At 45.0% G+C, this 12,549-nt stretch overlaps 1 protein-coding gene across 1 annotated transcript in view; it reads right to left on the bottom strand.

The window, feature by feature from the left end:
• POLN (DNA polymerase nu) overlaps positions 1–12,549 on the bottom strand; it is a 170,662-nt gene that overhangs the window by 93,346 nt on the left and 64,767 nt on the right. Inside the window, 4 exon segments of the mRNA XM_079919909.1 lie at positions 335–388; positions 1,285–1,341; positions 8,347–8,442; positions 8,755–8,838. Of these exon segments, the coding sequence (XP_079776035.1) occupies positions 335–388; positions 1,285–1,341; positions 8,347–8,442; positions 8,755–8,838 (291 nt within the window).

Raw genomic sequence — 12,549 nt, forward strand, 5'->3', positions numbered from 1 at the left:
CCGGGGCTGTCACTTGCTGTGTGGCCGCAGACAAGTCACAGAACACCTCTGACTGCAGACTCCTCATGCATGAACTAAAACAACATGTCCCTCAAATGACTACGGAAAAGAGATGCAGTAACAGATGTGAAAGCACGTGGTCAGCAGTAGAGCTTCCACATGAATATGAGATTTTAAGGTATAATGTCAACTTATGCTATAGACCTAAATGATAACAAAATCATGGTTCATAGTTTCAAGAATGTTAGATTATTTAAAGAAATTCTACATGTATCTGAACCCATGTGTAAGCCATATTCCCAATCATGATATCTTTTTTCTTAGCTTTAGTTACCTTTTTCATGCAAGCTAGTAATCCATCTACAAAGGTTGACTTGATCTTGTGAACCTAGATTACAAGACAAAAGTAATCACTTTGTGTTTAAGTGTTTAAATTAGGAACAAGTGTCAAAGCAGTGTCTCACAGAGTGCTGGGCATGTGTCACTGATGTCACCTCAGGTGACTCCAGGAGGCCCTGAAATGGCCTTATGTGGTGCCCAGAATTAAATAACAATGACCAACAGAGAAAGACGTCACCCTACCCCTTTTAAAATAAACTTTGTCCTGGAATAATTCCTTTTACAGAAAAGTTGCAAAGATATAGGGAGAGTTCCCGAGTCCCAGCACCCAGTGTCCCCCGTGGGGCCTCTTTCAGTTCAGGTGCTACCATTTACTCACCACCACCACCCCCAACCCCACGCACACACAGCTGCCCAGCCCTAACAAGGACAGCAGTAAATAACGATGGTCCGAGCGGCAGCAAGTCATACCTGTGAACAGATGGCAGGTATGTGAACGGGGAAAAGAGGAGGAGCTAGAAGCGTAGCTAGAGAGAGGGGCATGTCCATAAGTCAGTAAGTGTCAATGCGAGATGATAAAACACCACCAGGCCGGGAGAGGGAGGAGGCTTGTGTGACAGGCTTCTGAACTTGGCGCTGATGGAAGCCGAAGTCACACTGTGGCCACACGAGGATGACACACCAAATATTTCCTTCAGAATTTTTGTTTGTCCTCTTCCCTTTACGACTCCTCTGATTCACAGCAGGGCTGTTTGTAGCCCTGAGGAATATCATGTCTGGGTACAAGAAGCAGTGCTAATATGAGGTCCACATGAACAAACTGCATTCCCTTTAGGACACTGTCAGGGCTACTTCAGCGATGATGGATTTTGTGAACAGAGACGGTGCCATGTGGGCCCCCTTCATTACCAACTTACTGACAAAAAAAAAAAAAATCTAACTTACCTGCCTATATTCCAAAATAATTTTGGGTAATGGATGAAGGTCTTGCAGAGCATTTAACTAAAAAATAAGAATAAATATCACCAATATAATTCCTTCATTTAATTTTAACATTCCAAACACTTATTTTCAGCTGGAAAAGTCCTAATAATAAATGGTCTATCTTGAGCATATTTTCCAAAATGAAGACTCATAATAAACTCAGTTTATCAAGTGTCTTAATTTTAATCCCTTACAGAATCATTATTGTACACTTGGGAGCTAAAGGCACTTCACATGAGCTCGGAAATAAGATTCCTCTTGAGATTTAAATTCCTGAAATAAATCCAGGGCATGTAAAGCACCATATAGGACAGTAAACTAGGAAAATGCCTCCAAATGTGTAACTCAATAGTTTAGGAACCCCAACATCTGCATCACAGTTATCGAGCACAAAGTCAGGGAGGTAACACTGGAATATGACTATGGGTTTTAAATTTAATTTTAAAAAGTCAAAATACAACGTACATAAAGCACAAGATCATGTAAACACGGTTTGTTAAATTATCACAAAATGAACACACCTGGGTACTGCCACCCAGAGGGAACATCCCAGGTTCCCAGGCAGGCCTCTGGCCCTCCCCCAGAGGTAACCAGCCCCCTGGCCTCCACCACCAAGACCACTTATTCCAGTTTTTTGTTTGTTTGTTTTGCGGTACGCGGGCCTCTCACTGTTGTGGCCTCTCCCGTTGCGGAGCACAGGCTCTGGACACACAGGCTCAGCGGCCATGGCTCACGGGCCCAGCCGCTCCGCGGCACGTGGGATCCTCCCGGACCAGGGCACGAACCCGTGTCCCCTGCATCGGCAGGTGGACTCTCAACCACTGCGCCACCAGGGAAGTCCAATAGTGTCTTTTCATAAATGGAAATTCTTAATTTTACTATTGCCCAATTGATCAATCTCTTCCTTTATGGCTGATGCATCTTGTGTCCTGTTTAAGGATGTTTAACTACCTCAAGGCCTTGAAGGTATTCTCTTATGGTATCTTCTACAATCTTTGTTTTACTTTTTATATTTAGATATACAACTCATTTGAAATTTATTTTTGTATATGGTGTGAAACAGGGGTCAAGATGCACTGGCCCCTTATGTAATGAGCCCTCCCTCTCAGAGAACATGCACTTTATACACACATGTGCAGGTCTGTTTGTAGATTCCCTATCCTGGACCATTTGTCTATTTGCTTATCCTTGAATTGACACTACTTCGTACTGATTAATTAATTCCTCATAATTTCTATTGCTTCATGATTAGTCTTGATATCCAACAGACCAAGTCCTTCAATAGTGCTTTTTCCCAAGACTATCTTGGCTCTTCTTAGTTGTTTGCATTTCCCTACAAATCTGGGATTCAGCTTGCCAATTTCTACCAAAAGTTCCTGCTAGGGTATTAGTCAGGATCATTCTGAATCTAAAAATCAACTTGGGGGAGAACTGATGACATAACTTCAATGTACTAGCATGAGCCACGGAACTGCATCACTCTCTATGTAATAGACTGAGGCCACGGAGTCTTGGCCAGCCATAGAACATAAACAGGAGGGCCAACACTGGTGTCCTCGGAGCAGGGCTCTACCCAGGGGGAGGACTCCTGCCTCGGTGTAATCCAGAACTGCAGTTTCTCAGAAAAGCTATCCCTAGCGGGATGAAAGTGCATGAAAATCTTAGCCAAGAAAACTGCTTAAGATCAACTAACTCTCTTTATCCTGATACCTTACTCACAAAATAACTTTCTAACCACAGTCTCCCTGTATATCTCGAATCGAGCTGTCTGAGAACACTTGAAAAGGATGAAGTGTTTGATCTCATAACGCTTTGGATAAAGCCCTGCCGCGCTGGTTCATGATCAGAGGCGGAGTGCCGTGGCCGTTGCCGCTCTACAAGCTTTATCAAACGCTCCCTCTGTTGGCTCCTGACCCCACATTCTTCTCAGCTCCCTTCTCTCTCTGTGGTCGTTCCATAGCCTCTGCTTGGCACCTCTTCTCTCTCTGACCCCTAAATGTCAGTTTCTCAGAGTTCAGTTCTGTGGTTATCAGTGCTGGCTGCTTCTAGAATTAGCGGGGGAGCTTCAAAAACATGTCTGGGGCTTCCCTGGTGGCGCAGTGGTTAAGAATCCGCCTGCCAATGCAGGGAACACAGGTTCGAGCCCTGGTCCCGGAAGATCCCACATGCCACGGAGCAACTAAGCCCGTGTGCCACAACTACTGAGCCTGTGCTCTAGAGCCCACGAGCCACAACTGCTGAAGCCCTCACGCACCATAACTGCTGAAGGCCACACGCCTAGAGCCTGTGCTCTGCAACAAGAGAAGCCACCAAGATGACAAGCCCACGCACCACAACGAAGAGTAGCCCCCGCTCGCTGCAACTAGAGAAAGCCCACGTGCAGCAACAAAGACCCAACTCAGCAATAAATAAATAAATAAATAAATAGATAGATAGATAAATAACACATTATTAAGCAAGACTAATCCATAAAAAAAAAATGTTCGACTGGGCCACGCAGCCCACAGACTCTGATTTTGTGGATCAGTTGTGGGCCTGGGCATGAGTGTTTTTCCAACGCTCCTGCCAGGGTAGAGGACGACCATCCCAGGGCCAACTACTTCCAGGTGTGCATCTCTAGCACAGGACTTCTCCTCACAGACCCAACTGCTCTGTATCGATGTTTTGTGCACACATCTGTCTTCACATGTCCAAGGCTGAACACTTGACCCCCAACCCCCGTAAACTGTTCCTCTCTTGGTTTTCTCTGGGCAGCGGCCATCACTATCTGCTCAGGTGCACAACTAAGGAAACCAGGAATTACTCTGCATTCACACTCATGTGAACTCACACTCAGAGAAGCTCCTTTCTGTTCTCAAAATGCTCTGAGCATGTGTTTGCTCTGCTCCATCCTCACTGCCATCGCCTGGACACTGAGCCAGCAGTGCCCACACTGCAGCGACAGCCTATTAATGGGACTCCTCCATTCTCCAACCAGTGACGAGAGTGGTCTTTTTAAAACATAGCTAACGCCTGTCAGAACGGCCACAATCCAGGACACCGACACCACCATGTGCTGGCGAGGGTGTGGAGCAACAGGAACCCTCGTCACTGCCGGTGGGAACCAGAATGGTGCAGCCACACTGGAGGACAGTTTGGTGGTTTCTTACAAAACTAAATATACTTTTACCATACAATCCAGAAATCAGGCTATTTATTTACTCAAATAAGATGGAAACTTATGTCCACGTGAAAACCTGAACACAAATGTTTTACAGCAGTTTTATTCATAGCTGCTAAAACTTGGAAGCACCCAAGATGTCCTTCAATAGGTGAATAGATAAATAAAACTGTGGTTCATCCAGACAATGGAATATGATTCTGTGCTAGAAAGAAATGAGCTGTGGAAAGACGTGGAAGAAACTTAAGTGCATATTGCTAGCTGAATCAAATCTGAAAAGGCTACATAATGTATAATTCCTATATGACATTTTGGAAAAGACAAAACTATGGAAACAGTAAAAACAGTGGATGCCAGGGGTTGAGGGGAGAGATGAATAGGGAGAACAGAGGCTTTTTAGGGCAGTGAAACCACTCTGTTCGATACTCTAACGGTGGATACATGTCATTACACATTTGTCCAAACCCATAGCCTGTATAACACCAAGAAGGAAACCTAATACAAACTACAGACTTTGGGCAATGATGATGTGTCAGTGTGGGTTCATCAGCTGTAACAAATGTAGCCCCTGGTGGGGCATGTTGATGGTGGAGGAGGCTGTGTGTGTTTGGGCTGGGGAGGGGGTATATGAGACTTCTCCGTACCATCTGCTCAATTTTGCGGTGAACCTGAAACTACTCTAAAAAACAAAGTCTAATAAAAGCATATCTAAGCTCATAGTTGCGCCCTTACTTGAATTGTTCCAGGCTGTCCATCTCACCAGAAGACCACATCCCTTCCCACGGGGAGGGGAACAGGGAGGGTGACGGGAAGTGGGAAGAAGGAGTCCTAATTTTGAACTGAGAACCATGTGCACATGTTGCCTAGCGCAGGTTCATCTTTTTAAATGTACAGAATAGTGTGACTTGTTCAGCTAAGTAAGAGATTAAAGTTAATATAATATGATTCATGTTGATTATGTCTTTGTGAAGAAAAATTCAGGGCATTGTCTGAATTCTGTGCACAGTGAAGCACCTCGACACCAGAGGAGAATCACATTTCCTCTCTTCTGTTGTTGGTTGTCTGGGAGAGCTAAGGAGTAGCAAAGGGAAGGGCAACACTGCCAGCTGGTGCCCAGATGGAGAATAAATCAGGCCAAGACCCCCAGCTCAGGTGCAGTCCGAGTGGAAACGTGTGCTTTCCCAGGTTCTGCCACCCCTGGGACTTGAGGGCACACTGCCATGTGGCGTTGAAACCCACTCCAGAGTCTCTCCAGCAAGGTGGGTCCTGCCCCTTGCCCTCGCTGTGCTCTGTGAACACACAGCCGACAGTTCAGCCCCAGCAAGTGCTAGTTCTAGGCCATTTGGTTCTGGGGATGTAGTGAACAAGTCAGATGAAGTCTTTGATCTGTGCAACCTACATCCTACTGGAACAAGCAAACAAGTGACTAGGTAACTTTATTTTTAAAAATTTTATTGGAGTATAGTTGACTTACAATGTTGCATTAGTTTCAGGTGTACAGCAAAGTAATTCGGTTATACATATACATATACATATATTCCTTCTTTTTTAGATTCTTTTCTCATATAGGTTATCACAGGATACTGAGTAGAGTTCCCTGTGCTATACAGTAGGTCCTTGTTGCTTTTCTATCTTATATATAGTAGTGTGTGTATGTTCATCCCAAGCTCCTGATTTATCCCTCCCCCCAACGTTTCCCCTTTGGTAATCATAAGTTTGTTTTCAATATCTGTAAGTCTGTTTCTGTTTTGTAAATTAAGTTCATTTAAATCATTTTTTAAAAATTAGATTCCACATATGAGTGATATCATGTGATATATACCTTTCTCTGTCTGACTTACTTCACTTATTATGATAGTCTCTAGGTCTATCCGTGTTGCTGCAAATGGCATTATTTTTTTATGGGTGAGTAGTATTCCATTGTATATATGTACCACAGCTTCTTTATCCATTTCTCTGTTGATGGACTTTTAGGTTGCTTCCATGTCCTGCCTATTGTGAACAGTGCTGCTATGAGCGCTGGGATGCATGCACCTTTTCTAACCATGGTTTTCTCTGGATAGATGCCCAGCAGTGGGACTGCTGGATCATACGGTAGTTCTCTTTTTAGTTTTTAAAGGACCCTCCATACTGTTCTCCACAGTGGCTGTGCCAACTTACCTTCCCACCAGCAGTGTAGGAGGGGTCCCTTTTCTCCACGCCCTCTCCAGCATTTTGGCAAGTTGTGTGCAGAAAACAAATCAAGGTGAAGGAATAGGTTGTGGCTGGGGGTCTTACTGTCACCTGTGACCAGAGGAGGACTTTCTGGAAGCAATGCTTAAGCTGACAATCAGAAGACAGCTGAGCACACTCCGTGGGAAGTTTTCAGACTGAGGAAGGAGCCTGTGAGAAGTGTCCTCAGTGGGGTGCTGGGAGTGAGGAGTGAGGGAGGTCAAAGAAGGGCCAAGTCCAGACCCAGGGCCTGGGGGAGGCACACTCGAGAGCTTGGATGTTATTCTAAGTGGCATGGAAAGCCACTGGGGGACTTCCCTGGTGGCACAGTGGTTGGGAATCTGCCTGCCAATGCAGGGGACATGGGTTCGAGCCCTGATACAGGAAGATCTCACATGCCGCCGAGCAACAAAGCCCGTGCGCCACAACTACTGAGCCTGCACTCTAGAGCCCGCAAGCCACAACTACTGAGCCTGTGTGCCACAACTACTGAAGCCCGTGAGCCTCGAGCCCACGCTCCACAACAAGAGAAGCCACCGCAATGAGAAGCCCACGCACTGCAACCAAGAGTAGCCCCCGCTCGCCCCAACTACAGAAAGCCCATACACAGCCACGAAGACCCAGCACAGCCAAACAAAAAAAAGAAAAAAAGGAAGCCATTGAAGTTGAAGGCAGGGGATCAACATGACTTTTCTAACACTTTTAAAAGATCATTCTGCCTGGATGTGACGAGTCACCAGCAGGGGTAAGCTCACTGCTGGCTCCCAAGGACCAGGAGGGGGACACTGACCAGGGTGTGGAAGACTTGGGGAAGAGGGAAGATGCGAGGCCCTCTCGGGAGCAGCGTTCCCCAGGGGTGGGCGTTCACTCGGTGACTGATGCCTGGGCCCCGAGGGCCAGGTGTGGGGACAGTTGGCAAGCGTGGTGCCCCGCCAGGGCTGAGACGAGCAGGAAGTGCGGGGCTGGAAGGGCAATGTGCACAGAGGAGTCTGGAGGGAAGCGTTCCTCGGCTGCAAAATCCAACGCTGAACAAGGCACAGAAAGGATAAGCTGGAGCCTCCACAGCCGGCCCTCAGCAGAGCAACACGTGTCCTCTCGCCCACTGGCCAAGCTCCTCGCTGCAGGCTTCCAGCGGTATCATTATACTCACGGGGTTCTGAATATCTATTCACACTCTGCCATTTGATTAAAGCAGCATCTCACTACACCCTGTCTTTTAAAAAATGCATTCCTCTCAAGGGAAGGGCAGCTAAATTTTTCTAAAACAAACTTGGGGAAAGGAGAAGACTGATGACTTTTCCCATTTCCAGTCTCTTATGAGGGCATGAAACAAAGAAGTCATGACTACATTGTCAAGAATTTGGTTTCCAGAACAAAGTTCCATCAAATTATCCTCTGCAGGAAATCAAGGCAATTTATCGCCTCTGGAAAACTGTACCATAAGCCTCTTTGTCCTCCCTTCATAACTGAAGGGCAACCTTGGGGTGGGGGCACCTCTCCTGCCGCAGAAAGGAAGTGATGGAACAGAACTGCTCCGTGGTGGCTGCTGCCGGCTTGTGCCACCACAAGGAGCACGGGGCTCTGCAAGGGACTCGCACGTGGTGGGAGGTGCTATTGTCTCGGAGAGTGAGGGGACACTTGTCGACCCTTACCACGGCTTCTGATGTGGACGGGTGTCTCCGGAGCCCAGTTTTGGGAAGAGTCTCCTGTGGACGCAGCAGGTGCAGCTGCAGCTTGCCAAACAGGATCTGCAACAAAAGCCATTTCACGTGATGAGCGGGTCCCAGATTTGAGAGGACCTGAACATCACTATAACAGAGTTAAAGCAACCAGCCAGAGGGGACACACCTGACTAGGTGTGACAAAATGCTTAGATTCTGATTCAGTACTTTTCTTAGATGTAAAGGCTTTGAAGTAATGAATCTCAATGTGAAAGACATGAACAAGTTACATACTTTTCAGATGATCACATAAAATAATGTTTATAAAATCAGAATAAATCTCCCTCTAACCCCTGAACAGGAAGTATATTTAATAAAAGAACTGAAATTTAGCTTTACCTCTCGAAGCTGATTACTGCTTGTTATAAGAAACTGTTCTCCTGCAACAAAATGGGCTTCTTGCTCCAGTTCCTTGAGACGAGACTATGAATGTGACAGACACAATGTTATTAATAGTTTTCACAACTTAAGATTATTTTTCTCAACATGAGATCTTGCAAGAATAAAAAATAATCTAAAATTTACCAAAATGGACATTACAAAATACATATTTTGACTCATGATGCAATACTCAGGCTCAGAATCACTCTCTTAAGTGCAGTGGACCCAAGGAAACAAACTTAAAGAAGTAAAAATAGTAAATAACACACCAAAATGAAGGAGGGAAAGAAGAAGGAATTCTCCAGCAATATTATGACAAGTAAACGGATGCAGCATCAAATCATAAACCTCAAAACTTCCAAAGTATCCCAAGGCAGAAGAGCTAGGACCAAACTGCATGGTGACCACAGTGATCATGATGCAGGACATTCCCTCCCAACACAGGAGCAGCTGCAGCGGAAACAAGCAACAACGCTCTGAACAACCACACAAACTGGGGCACAGCCCAGGACGAGGGGTGGGCGGCATGCAAGGCCCAGGTGGGAAAACAGCTGATAAATACGGTGCTGATATGAAACAGCTGATAAATACGGTACTGAGCAGAGCAGTAGGACATGCTGAATTTATGAACCCCTCACCCCCTCACCATTTTGGTCAGAAGAAAAGGAGAACATGACCAGGACTTTTAAAAAATTATTATAGGGACTTCCCTGGTGGCGCAGTGGTTAAGAACCCACCTGCCAATGCAGGGGACATGGGTTTGAGCCCTGGTCTGGGAAGATCCCACATGCCGTGGAGCAACTAAGCCCATGAGCCACAACTACTGAGCCCACGAACCACAACTACTGAAGCCCACGCACCTAGAACCCGTGCTCCAAAACAAGAGAAGCCACAGCAATGAGAAGCCCGTGCACCACAACAAAGAGTAGCCCCTGCTCACTGCAACTAGAGAAAGTCAGCGCGCAGCAACGAAGACCCAAGGCAGCCAAAAATAAATACATAGATTTACATATTTAAAAAAATTATTATAAAAGAAAAGAGAGAGCAGAGTGTAAATCAACCAACTCTGAGGAAATATCATCTGCACTCTACCTTTATCAGACAAGAACTGCCTTTCGGCTGAAATACTGAAAGACGTTTACAAATAGGAGCAGGACAAGTACGATACAAAAAACTAGCACTAGGCAAAAAGACGAACCCACAGACAATGGCCTCAGTTAAGGTATGCCAGAATTCTATAGTCAAGGGAACAAATGATGAAAAGAAAAACAAGGAACAAAGCATGAAAAAACAGATAATGGGGACTTCCCTGGTGGTCCAGTGGCTAAGAGTCCACACTCCCAATGCAGGGTGCATGGGTCTGATCCCTGGTCAGGGAACTAGATCCCACGTGCCGCAACTAAGAATTCGCATGCTGCAACTAAGGAGCCCACCTGCCGCAACTAAGACCTGGCACAACCAAATAAATAAATAAAATATTTTTTAAATGTGTTAAGTGGCTTTTTCTTATTGACAGGAGTTATCTATAGAGTCTGCATATGAGTCCTTTATCACACGCATTGAAAGTACAATCAAAATCCCAGCTGGTTTTTAAAAAGTAGATCAGAGAATTTTATATGGAAATGTGAAGAACCTGGATTGATAAATACCATGTGGAAGAACAGAGATGGAAGACTGTAGGATATCAAGACATATTATAAGCCTACAGTAACTAAGCCAGGGAAGTATTAGCACAGGGACAGACACACAAAACAAAAAAACAGAAAAGAGTCCAGAAAAAACCCCACACATACACAGTGTCCTGATTTATGACAAAGACACTACTGTAATTCTTAGTGCAGGAAACAGTGGCACTTTTAATAAATTGTGCTTAAATGAATGGAAATCCATCTGGGAAAAATCTTAACTGTACTTTATACCATGCAGAAAAATTAATTTGAAGTGGAGGATAGGCTTAAAATAATACAGCTTATACAAGAAAACACAGGAGAATATCTTTACTAGAGGTCAGACAAAGAGTACTTAGCACACAAAAATTCTCAAACATTTAAGAAATGGTTCATTGGACTTCATGAAAATGAAGAAATTCTGTTCATCAAAGGACATAGCTATTGAGAGAGTAAAGAGACAAGCTGTAGACAAAGACAGGGCCAGACAGTAAATACTTCAGACTCTATGGGTCACATATGGTCTCTGTCACATATTCTTCTCTACTTCTGTTTGTTTTTTAAAAATTGTAACAACCACTCTTAATTTCAGGCCATATGAAAACAGGCCACAGGATGGATTTGGCCTATAGACCACTGTTTGTCAAACCCTGGACTGGGAGAAAGTACTTTCAATATATCTTACAAAGGACCCACATACAGAATATATAAACAATTCCTATAAGTAAATAAGAAAAAGCTGACATAAACTTTTAAATAGGCAAATTCTTTGAAAAATTGGATCACAAAAAGAATATATCCAAAATACCATCAAGCGTATGAAAAGGTGCTCACTATTATTACTTATCAGGGAAATGCAAATTAACTCCACAGTGAAATGCGACTACAGACCCACCAGGATAGCTAAAGTGAAAAAGACTGACAGTACTGTGCTGGTGAGGATGTAGCAAATGGGACCAGAAAATGTTATAACCAATTTGAAGGGCTATTTGGAAGTACCTACTATCGCTAAATATACGCATACCCTGTAACCCAGCAATTCCACTTCTGGATAGAAAACCAAGAGCTCTCTTATCCACCACAGGTGATAGTTACACCACATGAATAGTCGCAGCCACGGCGATCACAGTGGCCAACAATGGGAGAGGGTGTAAGGAAAGTATGGCACCTTCTTACAATAGGTGCTACAAGCAATTTTCATTGGCATGCACTTCTGCTACATTCAACCAAACTGGTGAATCCCAAAGACAGAATGTGAGCAAAAGGAGCCAGAACCAAAGAGCCCGTGCTGTGTGGTTTACATGAAGCTCAGAATCACCAAGGACAGGGTCAGATGAATGGCTATCTGGGGGTACAGACTGGGAGGGGACAGGAAGGAGACTTCCGGGTGCTGGAAATATTCTATACCTTGATCTGGGTGGAGGTTACATGGATGTGTACGTATATAAAAATACGTCAAGCTGTACACTTAACATTTGTACCAAGCAGATTCAGGGAAGATGGCAGAGTAGGAGGCACCTGTGAGGTGAGACTTCATCTCCCACCTGGACAGCAACTGCAGGGGAAGAACCCTCTGATGTAATCGTCTGGGAACTCTGGAGTCTGCTGATGGCTTCCAGGGGAAGCCTTGGATGGTAAACCACAGTTCATTTTGGTCAGTTTCAGCTCTTGGTACCATAGAAGCTACCCACCCCACTTCCCCCAGACAGGAGGCCCGAGGCCAGGAGGCCATGCACCTGTTTCTGGAGCAGCCTGCCCACAGCCTGCAGGAACTGGTGGGGCAAAAAAGACCCTGTACAGATATTGGAGGCCTCTGCTCTGATCACTGATTGCTGCTTCTGATCACAGAGGTGCAGATGAACAGGCCATTGTTGTTGCACTTCCCCCATTATTGCAAGACCCTCTCCCTCCAGCTTAAGTGACTTCCAGGGGACTTAAAGGGCTAGTGCCTTTTTTAACCCCTCTGCATTTTTTGCTTTTTCTCCTTTGAAGCCAGATATTAAAGACAAGGACATTCAAAAATAACTTCACATACATGGGGAAAATTAGAAAGTGACCGTGCATGCCAAGGAAAAGGCTCAGAAAA

This window comes from Stenella coeruleoalba (genome assembly GCF_951394435.1).
Source record: "Stenella coeruleoalba genome assembly, chromosome: 4".
In the NCBI taxonomy this organism is placed as follows: Eukaryota; Metazoa; Chordata; class Mammalia; order Artiodactyla; family Delphinidae; genus Stenella; species Stenella coeruleoalba.